General features: G+C 38.2%; 1 protein-coding gene across 5 annotated transcripts in view; it reads right to left on the bottom strand.

Annotated features, from left to right (window-relative positions):
* Positions 1-15,409, bottom strand: part of LOC111264034 (hexosaminidase D) — a 39,802-nt gene extending 24,393 nt beyond the window's left edge. The window contains exons 1-4 of one of the 5 annotated variants that reach the window (XM_022839617.2): positions 15,271-15,347; positions 13,415-13,535; positions 9,148-9,210; positions 6,491-6,834 (exon numbers count right to left, since the gene is read on the bottom strand). In XM_022839617.2, the coding sequence (XP_022695352.1) occupies positions 6,491-6,834; positions 9,148-9,208 (405 nt within the window). In that variant the 5' untranslated portion in view covers positions 9,209-9,210; positions 13,415-13,535; positions 15,271-15,347. Of the gene's footprint in view, positions 1-6,490; positions 6,835-7,250; positions 7,514-9,147; positions 9,211-13,414; positions 13,536-15,270 lie in introns of all 5 variants that reach the window. The other 4 variants (XM_022839619.2, XM_022839620.2, XM_022839616.2 and 1 more) reach the window with 4 other exon arrangements.
* Positions 15,410-17,579: the final 2,170 nt, after the last annotated feature.

A 17,579-nucleotide genomic window follows, 5' to 3' on the forward strand; every position in this document is an offset into this window, starting at 1 on the left:
AAGCGTCGGATTATTCCTTTTTGACAGTGTAATAACTTATGCCATTTACTTGAATTGACTATGAGGATCTGTTTTACTACACATTCGGTAGGACTTACGTGCAGATGGGGAATTTTATTTCTAATAGGCTGGAGCTCCTTCACGCTATCATAGTAATGTAAAAGAGATTATAGTAACATCATTATAAGATTTCCCAAACAGATGAAGAGGCCCTTATAATACCCTGCCGTTTCCACAGATCTGATGCTATCAAGCTTTTCTTGTACGGATACCTTTAATATATAGTCTACGCTAAAAACTCGACATTGCTACAACATAGAAAGGCTTCAATTAAGCAAAAACACGCCACAAGGCCAAATAAGGCGTTCACCGAAATTTATAAATGAGAACTTAACGTAATTAGAAATCTACTAACCTGAATTGGTAACAATTTTGAACAATCGAGCTACGAAACAAGATCGTACTTTTTATGCAGATCCTTCTGCAATTTAAATGGCAACATAATTGATATGAGGATAACACAATAGTAGATAGATAAAACTGGAGTCATAATCCTTCAGGCCCTGTATGTGCTTTGTATATACTTTTTTTTTTTTGTATATGCTTCGAACACATCAAAAAATTGGGCGCCACTTCCTGAACGATCCTGATGTCGGGACAGTGGACCAAGACCATTGAAGAATACAAATACATCTAACATGCATAAAAAGTGTTCTACGAAAAAGAGATGATTTTCGAAGATCAGTGAAAAATCGGAACTGACTTATTATTTTCATCATACGTCTACTGTGGACTACTCCGTGATCATTCTGACTGCAAGCCTCTGGGCAAACACAAATATCTACGTTTATTATTCATCCACAAATATTACAAATGTTCTTTGTTTAAATTCAAGCAGTATTTGAAGCGACTATAGATATAATTTCATATTCAACACATAGAAAAGTATAATACAATTGGAATCGCCGCTTTGGGGCGACCTACTGGAAAAGCGTCACCATTTTGTTTGCTTTGTACCACTGAATATAACATATAATCGTAAATTACTACACAACTTAACCCTAAAGTTTCCAAATGTATATAGCACGACGCTTTATTCGCAGTGTCGGGGAAGATAATAAATGAGAGTGCTCAAATAAATGAGTTCCTTCTAGCGGGTCGCTACTTCCAGGTTTCCATTTGCCCACTTCTGGCAAGCGGTTATCGCATCTTATCGTTGCACAAAATAAACGATAGAAAAGCCTGAATGTTTGTGTATTATACTAGGCAAATGTCATGGAACGCAAACAAAACTAACCAGACCGATGGAAATTAGTAGGAACACTTAACTAGTCTACCTTTCAAATGGAGAGATGTTATGTCATATGCAAATCAATGTAGGTGATATCTTATAGTCAATATGGATGCCCTACTTGAAGAGATTGATTTTTTTTTTGCTGAGATGTAAACCTGTTCTCAAGTATGCTTCTTCATATGCTAAAGATATTGCATTGGGTGTACAAGTTTTGACAGACGGGGCTTGAGCGCATCATAAGAACAATGAAACTCATATGTGACAAAATTTTATTTTATCGAACTGACTGACTAGATATGATTATCTTTGGTACCTAATCGTTTAATTTGCCCTTAATTAAACAGACCTAGAGACATAGACCTATTTTTCTATTTGCGTTCTTTCACTATTGCTAATGTATTTCAAATCTACGGAATGCTTTTGGTGGCTCTTATAAAAAAATTAATCAGGCTAGAGCGAATAAACGATAAAGTTTCAAGAAATCAATTCATAACCCGCTCAAAATTTTCGTGTAAAAAATTTTTCATTTGCAGCGCAAAGATCAGATAAGTTGTTTTAGAAAACTATTAATAATTGAAATGACCAATTTATCAGAGACTGACGCGCATTTGATTACGTATGTCCTGAAATCACCTCCATCTTTCGTTTAAAGACGAATAGCGAACTTCAATTATTATGCTCGAAATAAGAAAAAGCTGCCTTTTTTAGCAAGCATGTGGTGCCGCTAGCCGTGCTTATTTGAGCTTTTTTTTTTTCTACTTTTAACTACGCGAGTCATAGAGGAACAGAATAATGACCGACAGATATTTGAGCTACTTTGATTTTAAGGGTTCTGACTGCTTGCGCTCCAAAGGCTATGATCAATCGGAAGCTTTTGTACCTTCTGTAACCACAGACTGCGACGGATATGAGATCATTGACAACCTGAAGTGGTCCAAACACGTATTCAGGCTCTAACAAAAACATACGTATTATATATTTTGTATTCGCGGATATTAAATATACTTTCCGCTGAATGATACTTTCAAACCAGTAGCTAACATTAGTTAAAAATGCATTAGATATTAAAGTACAATTAAAGAGTACGGCTATTATATTCTTATAGGTAGATAGGGAAATGGAAGCTGCACGAAAAAGGATTTCTTTTTTTATTATATGTGGAATAATAACGGCCAAAAACGTTTTTTGTGCCATAGTTGATTTCCTGTTCTCAGGTAGTTAGTTTTAGCCGTTTGCTAACCTGGCCATGCGTGCCATTTTTTTGAGTAGGGGCTAGTTCATGAGCTTGTAGTCCTATCAGATTCCGTGCAATCACCTACCATAAGTACTTGCAGCTTAGAGCTACTTTTAGCGCAGCATTAAGTTGAATTACTGAAATATCCAAATCCGAGTTTAATATTCCAATAGTAACTCGGTACTATACTGGACGCAGATACTTTATAATCTGATTACAAAATTAATATAATTTTATATGTATAAGTATAATATATACTTTATCTTATTTACACCTAACAAACAGGCATTATCTAAGCGGTTATCATTGGCGCGCTATAGCTGTGATTAATCAACATGTGCTTATAGTATTACAGGAGCTGTACGTACCCGATACTCTACTATAAAATCAATGGAATAGGCCAACAGGTACCTGACGACGACAGGATAGCTCCGCGCGTTATTTTCGCGCCTGATTTGTTGTCCACGCTGCCACTACGGCGAAATTCTCAATACATTTGGCAGCGGTGGAAATTGATCAAAATACAGAAGATTTTCGCAGTAAAGGTATTGCGATTCATTCCAAACCTGAATGCCACCTCACATTAGGAATCTACGGTATACTACTGATTAATACTATGCTAGGGGCATCTAGGTTTGTTTCGTTATGTCGTCGGCTTGGCTACTTGGCACATAGACTCATTTCAAATTATGTCTTATCGATTTTACATAACTCGACGTAGTTTATTCGCATCATATCTATACCTATTTATTTATTCAAAACCTTTTTGTTAGGCACATCAAGAAAGACAAATTTTGAATCATCGAGATTGCTCTACAGAACTTCTCCATGTCTTAAGAATTTTTTTGCACTTGAACTTCTTGTAGCCCATGTAAGCGTAGCGCGAAATATCCCACTTTAGTCATCGCCCAAGCAATGTTGGAAAGCGTAGACTGTGTTCCCCGAAATGTTTGGTATAATATATATCACACCTCAGAGTCCACTGCAACGGATCGCCTCTCTGGTTGCAAATTTCCTTAAATGGGAGTAGATGTCGAAAGACACACGTTGGGTTGCCGAAATTTTCAACTATCATATTTTTAATCTGGGGATATATGCCAATGCCCATATGGAAGTATCTACAATACAGTTCTGGAATGTCTGCATGTTAATGCGTCTTTTGGAAAAGGCAGCACATGATTGCGGTAGTGGCCTGGATTCGCGCGGCCCGCAACGGCGCTGCCTTCCTTCTAATTCGACACAGGGACTCGTTGACGAATGCGCACACAGGAACATCTATAATGATAATTCCATTCAAATGAATCTCCTTCATGCGTTCTCCTAAGATCTACCTCTTCAAAACCTTTCGACTCTATGGCAGGCACAATCAGAAGCTCGGCAGTCGAAACGAGCCCTCCGCTCCGTGTCCAACCAACGAAGTCTGACCACTGTTAGTGTGGGAACGCCTAGTTTTGCAAACAGCTTTGCACAGCATAACCAATACAAAAGCCGAAGCAACTGGCTGACCCCGCAATCGGGGTTCGATTTCTACTTTACCCGCGTCCGGTAGTCGCGCGCAGCTGTTCCAAGGCCGTTAAACTATGCGGCATTGCCACAGTAAAGTAGTTCATCGAATCATGACACTGGCGTCATTCCTTGATGTCTTCTAGAAATGCCTTACACTTAAATAGCAACCCGGCGTGCTCACACACGAACCGCTTATCTTGGGTAAAGGCGTGCAGGTCCTCATCGCCTCTTTGAACCCGGGCATAATACTCTTCTTGAATAAACGAGTCTTGACCTTTTACGTGTGCCCGCGTTGCCTACAAAGCTTTGTTGTACTTGACTTGGCAGAAGTCCATATGTAAGCCCGAGCAAGCGCTTATGCGATTAGCAGAAGACACTCGCCGCTGTATCCAGTGTCTTAGAGCTCGAATAGTCGAATGAAAACAGCAGACTCGGCGGCAGCATGACTTCCAGCACACGTTCTATCAAACGCTCCACCATCGCGCTTAGGCCCGAAACTTAAGCGACCATTTGAGCTATTTTCGAGTCGTTATCCTCTAGTTATATATATATATATATATATTATAATGCTTTGTATGTATATGCGCTATATCTACACTACATTTCCGTAAAACCGATTAGTACGACAGAATGATCAAAATCGATGGCAATCAAAAGTTTTGAGCTGACTCCTGAATCACGGCATATACGAAAAAATATGAAATAAATTATTTTTTTTAGATAGTTTACACGTCTCTGGTGACAGCGAGGACGTTGTAGACACTTTGAACATTCCACTATAATACTAATATTCGAATATCTCGAATTTTACACCTAATACATAAGACGGCTAACCTCGCAAGAAAAAACGTGTTTATTCGAACCCAAAGCCCATAACTTTGACACGTAGACATTGCCAGCGCATTACTGGGATGACTTTATATACGTCTCTGTCAAACTATGAATATGGTGAACAATGGTGGAACAGGATTTTGAAACACATAGAGGCAGATTTTGAGCGGTTGCATGTCGTATCGAGTATGAATTGATCCATCTTTTTTATTGCCAGGCGAAAACCAGCTCTTTCCAAAGGAAAACTGCGAACTTCGCCGGCCAAATGTAAGTAGAAATGAGCTATTGGCCAATGTCTACGCGTTAGACAAACCTTTACCGAGAATATGGGATTGACTTTCTCGGTCGCCCTATCACAACAACCTACGTCGTTTCAATCCTCATAAGCCCTTTGAAGAACGCGAAAAAAATTTCAACGTGTCAAATCAAAAGGTTTATAATAGTATGAATTATATTGATAGAGATTTAAAACAGCGTAACAAGCAATTTCCAGAATTTTGATGCAGTGAAAGAAAAGTATCTTTCGTCCATTGGGTTATCTAGGAGTCAACCTTTTGTATATTCGTTATATTCTAAGATTTCGTTACCTTTAAGATTTCGACTATTATCAGCGCGGAATGTAAATCCAATTGTGAAGAAATTGTTTCTACTAGGCGTGTCTATGCATACCAATATCACTTTACGAGGTTTTTCCGTCAATCTAAAGGATTTATCGTTGAAATGATATACAAGCTATTTAAGGCTAGAAATTCTTAATCGAAGCGAGTTACCGTGAATAGATACATTTACAAGAACGTTACCGTCGGTGCTTATAACAAAGTTTATCTAAATCTATGTTTTTCTTTAGACTCGTGCAAACGAACAACATACTTTGTTCTGATTTGTTCCAAACACTGTGCATATTGTAGCAGATGAAGAAAAATTAAGGAGGGAAAACTAAGGGACACTGATTTCACTATGTCTGTTCTTACATTATCTGACAATGACCCATACTACAAACGGCTGCTTTGATTTACGTCGGACATGGGCGTACTCGTCCGATCTGAACAGGTCTCTCAGTTACCATAATCCAATAGCTACGTCGCAAGGCAGCGTGATCTCAATAGTTAGCGCGTATGTTTTTGGACGTGTTGCCATTGGTGACAACAAAAAAAACAATTGTCGATAGTTCAAATTTCGGCGTTGGCAAATAATTACCCATGCCATTTTATACGATTATTGAAGAAACCCTAATTAAGTCCAGCAACATCCACTCCGGCTAAATCACCTAGAGCAAAATACTTGATTCTCTATGTAAGATGTAACTCTGAGCATTTGTTTAAACGGTATAAAAATAGTCAGAAGAGTTAATGGCACAAACTACGGTCTAAAACACAGATTGCAAATCTGAAGCTTTCAGCAGTAGCAATGCTGGCAATAATAATAATAATACAATGCGAAATGTGACATCTACCTCATTTATTACACACCTACGAAGCACATTTTTGGCAAAGGATAGAAAAACTTTTTGTGTATCAGGTGGATTGTCTTGTATTTTCAATTTCTCGAGAAGATTAGTACATGTATTGATATCTCTACGAAACGATCTGTAGAGACGACGGACATACTTGTTGATATTTACGTACCTTGAACCCGTTGTTATTGCCATTAGCGCTTGCCGAACCAATCCGCGGCGTTCGGGGCTCGCCGACGACCTGCGAGTACTGCACGAAAAGTACGAGCAACGTCACCGCCAGGATAGTGAACAGCACGACGGGCTTCCTACGCCAGGCCGACATGATTAGCTGGTGCGAAACATAGCGCGAGGCTGCTGTTAGCCACATGCCACCCGCCTCCTCTGTTAGCAGCCCACGTGTGCCGCTTCTAATCGGACGTCGATGAATTCCGTCCCCGTCAATTTTTTCGCTCAATCCAGAGCTAACGCCTGCTGTGCGTGAGGTCGACGCTGAGAGAAAAGATGAATTTTTACCTGTATGTAGAACGGAATAGTGCGGCCATACGGTAACATGCGCGCATAGCGTAACGACAAAGGCAAACGCACAATGCGCAAAGCACAAGAGTGAGAAAACTGGAGTACCAAATTGCAGAAAAAAATACCACATAAAAATACAACTCACCCAATCACCTATAGACTTTTCAGTTAGGAAACTCTGTCTATTTGAGCACTTGCTCGTACAACCATGACTAATTGTATTAATTAATCGAAATATATGGAATTATAATACCCTATAACACCATATTTCGTTAAAACCTTGCATTAAAATGCGCAAGTGCTTGTGTTAGACAAGTGTTGTATACTCATATACGAGTATACTGATAAACGAATATCTAGGCTATTGGCACATTAATGTGTATTGAAACAGTACATTCGACACAAAAACTCACGTCGCAATTCGACAGAAGATCGAGCTCACCACCGAGCGCAACAGCATGTAACAATAGATGTGGCAGAACACAGCTGAACAAGCCATACGCTCAATGAGAGTAGCGAGGTCGAAGAGGTCGGTGATTCGAATAATTTTTTCGGATGGTCACTGCAAACGGCTCATATTATGCAAGCATGGAGTGCTTAATGTCTTTGTGCGTATGATTAGAAGAAGAAATCATTGCAACCATTTGGTCAACAGAAACCAAGCGCAGAGTAGCACCTGTTCACAGAAACACATAGATCACCACAAACCATGACAATGCCTTCCGTGATAAACTCGCTTGATCGTTCTCGCGTTCCTTGTTCGGAGTAGCGAAAATAATAACGACTATTTGTACATTTTATATCAGGAACATTATTTCATATTGTTGAAACCACGCTAAAATATTTACTCTAACCCTGCTATCGATACGCCTTTAGACCCCCCAGTCATTAACATTTACGAATGTCCGACTCTGCAATTAATGTAAATGCCGTTCATAAGCTCCACGCGTTTTACTACATAGAACGATACAACTTCGTAATGGCGTATATATTAAATGATTCGCGTATATTTAAGAATGCAAATTTCAATATCGTTATGCCAACTACAGAAAATAAGGAACTATAAACAAGCATTGGAAGGAACGACTTTTTTTACAGTTCGACAACCTCAAAGCAAATAGCAGGGATTCATTATTTCGACTTGTCTGTATCTGTCTTGACCACTTTGTGGCAGTATGCTGGTGCAACGTTTTATGGGTATAAGGGTTCGCGGTACTTTTTGAGCACCTCACAGAGTTTGCTAACAGACTGACTTGCGCTTTAGAGAGTTAATGTGAACCAAAGGGAAGACGTGCCTTGATTAGCAGACCGCTTTACTCTTGAACGAAAACCTATAATGTTAATCTCCTAATTAAAGTGGTTTAAGAGGAGTATGAATTAATAGGAATATATGAAGAGAGAGTTGAAGCAGGAAAGGTCACGTTACTAAAGTAGTATGATAACGCCACAAATTTCATGAAATAACAATATCGCGGGATTATCCTGTTGCACATAGTATAATGCTGACATCGTCCACTGTTTGATCCTGGTATGATTTAATCTTTAACTCTTCAGAGAACTAAAATATGCCTAATCTGTTCACATTTGTTCCAATTAACCATAGCTGCCGCAGTGTTTTCTTTTTTTCTACGTAGAACCGTAGTACTTGTGGGCAACTTCGACGACTTAGGTCTGACCTTTCCAGAAGCTAAATGTTGATCTTAGTTTCATCAAGGATCGTCTTTGTCGAATAGAAAATTGTGACATACTCAAATCAGTATTCCACTTAACGATTATAGCTGACAAGAATTCACTGTGCCACTATAGCTAAATGGTAAAAAGGAGTTTTATGTATACCATTATATCCTTTCATTTAAAGTACCAAAGTGTGCGAGACAAAACGAGCCATTCCGTAACAGATAAAGTTGCGCCAAGTCTTGCGACAAAAACGCGCTTCAAATCTCCTATAAAGTTATTCTCAAGGCAGTAAGATAAGCTGTATTAGTAAAAATCGCGCATCTGTCACAAATTAGACATTTAGCTAGGCCAATGTACACACATAGATAGGCCAAATCTGATATAGAGTCACCGTTGAAAGGGAGAGAGAGAGAGAGAGAGAGAGAGAGAGAGAGAGACAGAGAGACAGAGAGAGAGAGACAGAGAGAGGAAAACGACCCAAAACAGAAAAGTTGCCGCCACCAAGAAAAATTCACCGAAGTGCAGTAGAAGGCAGCAAGCGAAAATTTGTCTGGATGTTTGACCAAACGGAACGAGAGTATCATGTTTTGATTAATGGCAATATACAATGTAAGAACTCGAAACTGGGCTCACCGTCGTTCGCGAGAGGCACTGCTTCCTCGGGCTCGTAGGTTTTTTCATGTACCCGTTTCATATCTAAATAATAAGGCACAACATATAAACGGTGAAAAACATGCTGTAGAATACTAAGCCATAACTGTCTATTAGTGCTAATAGGCATATAAACTAGAATAACACAGTAGAATGTTAAGAAAACGTTGCTTCGTCAGTCTTTGAACCTATGCGGTGGCTCAGTACGTTATATATATCTCGTTATAGACAAAGACATGTTGGATGATCAGGCATGAAGCAAACCAATTTAATATGAACGTATGACAATAATTTCTGAATTTTAGAGAAAGAAATAAGTTGGACACTCAAGTTAAAGCTTGAGTTGTCTCCACATATGAAAAGGCAGGAATATATAATATATAATAATAATATAGAGCAAAGAATATATAATATAGAGAAGGTGCTTGAAAACTCTTTCTTCTTTCCTTAAGGGAAAAAAGCTTTTTCTCAATGGGACGATAAAATGCAGATATTCATTTTATTTCTAAAGGTCTAATATATATCAGTTCAAAAATATATGATCCTGTCAAGAAAACTTCGTCAGTTAAGAAAGTGAGATGAGCACATAAATGTAAAGGAAGGTCTAATCTTCCTTGCCTTTGAGTCAATTGATTAAAAGTAACTAGTAGCAATAAGTCAAATAACAAAACAAATGTGTTCGTCACGCTAGATTTTTTAACTCTAAAATGAAGTTTTTTAAAAATGTTCCATTACGGCATGTGACTCAGAAGCATCTACGTAAAGCTAAAACACTACTTTTAAATTTGACGCCACTGATATGGAGCTAGCAAAATGCTGAAACAAGCATAATAATAATATAGTAATATTCTTTCGCAGTCATCGAGTATCTCAGCAGGATTCGAAAGGTAACCGATTATTCAACCAATTTGTCTGCCGGTGCTGGTATCACCACAAACGCTCGAAAGAGTAACCGTTAATTATAACATATCCAAATTATTAATGAAAAAATTCTACATGGAAATTATTTTAATAGAAAGGATTCTTGTTAACAAGAGTTCAGGGACGTCAAGGGGATTTTGTTTTTTTAAAAACAAAATTAGCTAGACGATTGCAGTAGTTCAAAAACGAGGTATCTTACACTAACCAAACTATTTCCAACCCTTGTATTCAAACAGCACAATAACACCGTTGGTTGATTTTACCGCTTGAATCCTTGTCGATCGCTATAATAGTCTTAGAAACACCTGGCATATTTGACATGTATAACTCTTTTACCGTTCCTTGACATTTCGTTCTCCGCAACATAAGTTTATTTTAACATGTCACCAGCCCCACTCAGCAAGGTACGAAATGAGTGGACAGTGTTAGCTTTACATAATACTTCGAATGATTCGAGTTTGAACAAATTGAATTTCGAAGCTGAAAAACTGAGCATAATGAATTAAAATAAGTCATGGTTTTGTTTATTGTTACAAATTAATTTTATTTTAAAAAACCTAAATTGGCATTCATAAAAAGAGCAGAGGCTAATATTTTTTTCACAGACTTTCTTTTTCGTCATCAGTGGAACAAATGACGTTCACAAAACTGCGTAATTATGATAAATATGGTGCAACAAGCTCAAGCTTCGTGCCAATGAATAGAGCTTATTTGTAGGTTAGTGAAAACTGTAGCATGATTACTTCCCGGTAATATTTGGAACACTTGTACAGAGAGCTTCGGTGTCTGTCGTTCCCCAGAGAAACAAACAACGAATTATTTTGTTTTCACGATTTACTGGTAAATAATAGACGCTATTTCGAGCAACAAGAAAACATGTTTAATTTAAATGTGATCATAATTAATTTTATCTACCATTTCCCACACGATTACAAGATTGCATCTCGTAAACTCTTCGTAGCATTAGCTTTTATGCGTTTCTATATGCGGATGGATGCAGGTGGAAAGTTACTTTAGTAGTTTATAATTTTGAGAAATGAAAGCACAATGTATTTATGATGTGATGGTAAGATGATTTCGTTAGGCCGATTCCTACGTTATCACATCGCAGCTTTGATTTTATTTTATTATCACATACCTTACTTGCCAAAAATGTTTTCTACTCCACTGCGTTCATCCCGGATAACAGTTTGGACTTATTCCAGCATGTAGTGTAATGATTCATGCAATATTAGAGCAAGCATTAACGGTATCATTATCTATGTTCTCTATCATCTATACTAGAATTTTAGCAAACAAACATATTCATTTGTGTTTATCGACAACATCTACGGTTATTGTCAAAATACTCCAACATAAATAGTGTAGAATAGGAGATCTTGCGATAGGAGGTACATGCGTGAATATTTTTATGTATTTTCTATTGTATTCTAACTACACCTGACTACCTTGACGATAGTACTATTGTAGTTGTATACGGCTTTTTCTCATTTAATTATAAAGCTCTGTTGCTTTTCTTGAAGTATATAGGTAAGGTACTTGTTCAACTTGGCTCGGTTTGCATAACCTTAATATTGTAATATCCCACTATAACGATAAGCTTCTATTATTAAAAGAAATGCCCGGCATTTAGCATCTTTAGTCATCCAGGAAATTGCCCGAACGAGTTTGTACGTATCAGAGTAGCCAAATGACCCAAACAGATGAGAATCAATTCGTTTAAATTATGATTCATATTACATTATCTCGATTATTATTCCGAGCTAAGTTTGCGTCTTTAGTAAATCGCCATGTGTCTATAGGAGTACATAATACATCTAAACATAGCTTGGATGCAAAGTCAAAGTTTGCTGCCACGAGCTCTACTATCTGATGCGCAGCGGGGGGATGGGGGGGTAGGTAGTTGCAACAATTGAAAACGACGCTGTCATAGTTATATATTTTTCTTTAAAGCAGTGTTTTTGGATATCAGACCTTGAACCAAGGATCTTGTATATAGAATCTAGTCACTTAGCCACTAGACTAAGTGAGGTTGCAAAGGTGAATGCATTTCAGTATTTGATAGCATATAAAACGGCCGTAAGACCAGAAATCACCATCGAAAATTCTATATTAAATATGAAGGGAAATGGGTCACTACTTGATCCTATTCCTTATCCACAAAGGTCGACACGGGTCGCCTTTAACTGCCAAATACCACTTGGGCTAGAGCTTTAAAGGTCGAAACAATGACTCATGTCTCAAACTGTAGGTGATTGAAAAAATGTGCGGACTATTCTCTTAGAAGTCCGGTTCTATCATTGAATTATAAGTTAAAAAAGTAAAAAAACTCGAATTAAAATTTTACAGAATACTCAAAAGGAAGTCCGGGAAATCGTTAAGAAACTCGCTAGGGAATCTAGGGAAAAAGTGATAGAATTTTTCGAGCAATCGTATGCTTGAATGCATTTGCAAAACATGACTTCGATGATGTAGTTAAGCATGGGGTTCCACATATGTGAAGCAAACAATGGTTTCCTTAAAAATTGATGATAATTCTTGGCAACATCACCGTTACACACAAGCACGAAAATTTTGCCGTTTACAAATTTGCGAACTATTGCCCTAACTAAAAGGTGGATCTATCGTATATTAGTGTTCTATTCCACTTAGCATTAGGTCACACTTTAGAGCTATAAATTCAAAGTAGGCTTTAACCCTACGACGACACTGTACGTGAGGTTGTTATCGTTTACGAGCCTTATTACAGAAACAGTTCATTTTTTTCCAAATATTATAATACTTTTCTTTGCTCCAAAATCATATGTACTATCATAACTGTATTTATCACAAGCGGTACGCTTTATTATTTGCTTTATTTTGAACGGAAATGTAATAGGCTTGGTGTTTTGCGTTAATAGCCTTGGTACCAAAATGCATAAAAAATAAAGCGCGAAGTTCTGAATTAACGGTGATAGGGCCTTTACGAGGCGTAAATATGATTTCCCTTATTCGTAAGGGGCGCTTTAAGCAAACGCTGTGTAGGGACAATGTGTAGAATATACGATAGCGGCTACCGCGAAATCCCGCGTTGTTATCCTGCTACAGGCCAAGCTTCAATTGGAGCATGATAGGTGTTAACAACATAAAACCAATAGTTGTTTAAGGCGTATGCAGAGTTGTGTTAGTAAGAGACAACTCGTTATTATTAGGGACTATAATTATGTACAGGTCAACCGTTGCCTACCTATACTCTTTTATACAAAAATATGTCTGCTTAAAAAAATCGTTTAAAAGAACTTGGCTATTACCACATATAATAATAGTTCAATAATTAATTTTTACCAACCTTGGGCAAGTCTACCAAAAAAGCTTGAAAAAATTTTTGCAGTATCTTAATAAAGTTCGCTTTCCACGGCTTATTTGAACCTTGGTACGCTTCCACAGAGCATGAATCTGAAGATTTATCCCTAAAGGCACACAAAATATAGTCATTGTTTATAGACAGGCCTGTTAATAAACTAATTATTTTTCATAGTATTTAATACACAAAGTGATTTTAAATAATTCTAAGGCTCCATTTATTAGAGAAAATGTTCTGACTAATGTGTTCTTCTAAGCGTAAAGTAGCTAATGAACTCAGACACCCTTATCTAAGAAAAAAAAACCTCGTTAGAACATCCGCTTTAATAAACAGCTTTGAGTTGCTAATATATTATGACCCTCCGAATAGGGCATGTATCGAACGTGTATGTCATTTCAAGTTTAAAAAGGACGAATTATTTTGACAAGTCTGAACCCCGGATGGGACTTCCGACTTCGAAACATCTGTCAGAGTCTACAATAACCTTCTTGCACGTTGTTCTCTAAAGGCTAATAAATCCATAATTAACAGTAAATATAAGAGAAATAAATGCTCGTCTACATCTTGTATACCTTGCTGAGTGCAGGGTGGCCAATGTCAGAGCTCTCCGCCGATAATGGCAGGTGGCAACGAATCTCGTTTTACTATCCTCTTTTTTTGCATTAATATATGCATATATTTATCGTCATTAAAGTGATGAAACTGCGAGAACGACTTAATGTCTATTTATGCCTCTAGCAACAGTAATAATGTTATAGAACTCATAACTGAAATGCAACGAACGGTATCAGGACGCGGTTACATTATTGGAGCCTAAAAGTAGTAGAACGATCACGTATGAAAATGCCACAATGTAATGTTCATCTTTTAGCACGAAAAATGCGTTTTTGAATATCAAATTTTATCACCCATAATTATGATGTATAGTTTTTCCTACACGCATATGTAGAACAACTTGGGATTACTGTTCAAGATCTGCTAATCCGTCTGACTTGGCCCTTGATCAGTTAACCGTTGCGAGTAAGCGAGACTATCCTCAGAAATAAATAAGTTTGATACGTCAAACAAATATACCATCGTGTCTAGTTCAGTTCGAACAAATTTGTGTCAAAGGTATGGAAATTCCATCATATAACATTCTAAAAAGGTGTTCATGATTATATAGGGTCAGATGAACAGAAAACAAATTGAAAATGACTACAAACCCATTATGATAAAATAGTGATTTTAAAGATTCTCCAGTGAGTAGATTTGCTAAATGCCAAATATAGATATTCAATACTGAGAAAATATGACTGTACCCAAACAGATCATATGCATGTCACAAAGATAACATATGAACTGTGCGATAATAAAAAATTGTTGACTCTGTTCGAACATTCGCGACCAGTAACGTTAGTAGATGCAAAAAAGTGAATTGCTAACAGTTAGAATGACCAGTGACTGAGAGGATAACCGCAGAAACGATATCGCCAATGATATGGAAGGCAATCTGCTCAGTATGAGGAAGGTTCGGTTCAGGCAAGTAAAATCCTCACTGACCTATGCCGGGGCCACTTTTTAGCTAGTTGCTATTTCTCTGTGAGTGCTACTAACCATAATACCTAATCGTATCCGAATCGAATTACCATGTGTAGGCAGTTAGTGAGTGAACACATAAGCGTATCTATCTTCAACGCTAACTACTGATGTAACAGCAACCTTTGCATTATTATTACTCGTTAGGTTACACAAACTGTACGCCATTTATTACGACTAATCTTATATACAGCAACTCTATATAGTACAACCAGAGATGATAATTCAGTCGTTACGCAATGAGAGTGTATTCACCAACTCACCTCAAGATTTGGTCATCCGAGAACGTCAGTACCGAGCCCCTTAGTACCGAGCAGACGCACGGCCTTTTTAAATGGTAGACAGGTAAGCAGATTTTCTGACTTTTCGTCCTTTATGCAACGATCTTATTAACGTGACTCGGAGCCGGGCGAATGCATTTGTCCATTACACTTTATGCTCACTTTGTGCTTTACAGACACAAACAGATAGACGCACTGATCGCACGTCCGGTCGTTCTAGAGTCTGGTTACTCGCCCACTGGCCTCAAAGTAACTATAGTCTCCTTCTCGATGTAAGCAAGAAAGGGGTAATCAGAACGGCCGCACCGCTATTTCTTCATTCACTATTATATCACTATCAGCTTCAGGAATAAGCGCAGCGATGTTCCGGTTTGTTCTACTTCAGATCGTGCTCACTTTCGTCAATTCGTGATCGCTCCGTCGTCAGCCAGGCAATTCTATGGAAACAATGCGCGTTGTCGCTCTTGCCATAAAGCAGCATCGCCTTACTAGTACTACTACGATTGTCGCCGCTCTTTACCTGCCTGCCTGCCTGCCTTTCTGCCTCCCCATGAATTTTGACAAAAAGCAGCCGAATCTCACTGTCGCGTCGTTGTCGTCGTCTTTTCTTCGTTTTCTCGCTCCCCGCCACTGTCCACTAGCTGCTCCACCAACGACGGGCCAAAGAGGAGGCGAGTGAACGAGCTGGCTAGCAGAACAGCCCAACAACCAAACCAAGAGAATAACAATGAATACAGAGGAATAATCGGCAGCAGGATCAGCAGCGGCGCTGGTGATGGTTCTGGCAAAGGCTGGGCCAATCGCGGCAGCAGCAGTAGTACTAGTGATAGGGGTAACAGCACTCGTCTGCAGTACACAAATACATTCCTGTGTTGGGTAATAAATCTAAGCAGTGCGACAAATCAGCTGCCCATTGTTTATTTACGCAGACCGACAGAAGCAGACGCCGCGGAATGATTTGCCCGCTGTCAGCGGCAAGATTTTAAATAGGTTGCGCGCGCAGGTCGGTTCATATGTCCAACACTCGACACTCAGAAATACATGAAATAAGAACTTAGAGTAGCATAAACTTTACTAGACGGGCTAACACAGTGCGAAATGGTTCTGCATTAGTAGCGTAATTGCGCAAGTCAGTGGCGGTTTGCCACGTTAGGCAACTACCATCACAAATGGGTTAATGATGACGTAAATAGGAATACCGACTCAATATATTGACTTGCTGATATATTTAATCGTTAACAAATAAATTATATACATAGCAGCTGCACATTATTGGTTATTCCAACTGGTCTTCGCAAAAATTAGCTTCGGCCTATAATAAGTATCTCTTCGAAAATCATTAATTTGAGGTTCTACTAACCGCTTTGATTCAATCAATTTAGCACGGTAACTCTAGATGCTAACAGATCCACGCTTACTACAAGAAGACATTGTAATTGAAGGAAGTGGAAAGCGTAACCCATGTTGTTGTCGATAACTAAATAACTAACATAACTAAATAACTAACATAACGATAACTAAATTCGATTAACATTGGAAAGATCGTATAGCATAGTAAAGACAATCAGCTTAAGACGCCTTGATTGCAAGACAATTTTAGAAACCTGAGCATAACAGTGAAGTTAAATCACACATCTCTATATTTCCTACTAACTCAGAGTTAACGAACCAAAAAAAAAAAGACGAAGTTAGTTTGAGCAGGAAAGGAAATAGCTTTTGATGAAGAGGCAAGGACTTGTCAACATGACATGTTTTTCAAGTAGGGGAAACAACAAAGGAGGCTTTGAAAGAAGCGCCATGGCGGTTACAGCCAACGCGCAAGCAACTATATATAGAATTAGCAACAGATGTATAAATTGCCGATGCGTAACTTACATATTTCACAGAAAAACCTACCAAAAGTCCATATCCTTGATTATGTCTGTGTGGTGACACTGATAATTTAGAATTATATGATCCCTGCGATCCATCCATTATGAGTCCATTTTACCCTTTAGGCAATAGAGTTCTAAAAATTTTCAGTTGACGCGATTGCTACGAAACGCGAGTACAAGAAAAATTCTATCTCAGGATCGAAAAGTTTTTTTGTTTCTTCTTCTGGTCGCGATCTCACGGTAACGCTATCTATGAAACTCTGTAAGTGTTGGATTTGGGAGTTTTTGGGAGCCCTATCTTAGACTTTGATTTGCACATGGCTGGTGTTGTAAAGATAGCAGATTCTATGGAACATTTTATGGTTGCTTTACGTCCCGCCAATGATAAAATTATTGTAACACAGGAAAATGTATGAC

This window comes from Varroa jacobsoni, unplaced genomic scaffold, assembly GCF_002532875.2.
Source record: "Varroa jacobsoni isolate VJ856 unplaced genomic scaffold, vjacob_1.0 scaffold_814, whole genome shotgun sequence".
Taxonomy (NCBI): Eukaryota; Metazoa; Arthropoda; class Arachnida; order Mesostigmata; family Varroidae; genus Varroa; species Varroa jacobsoni.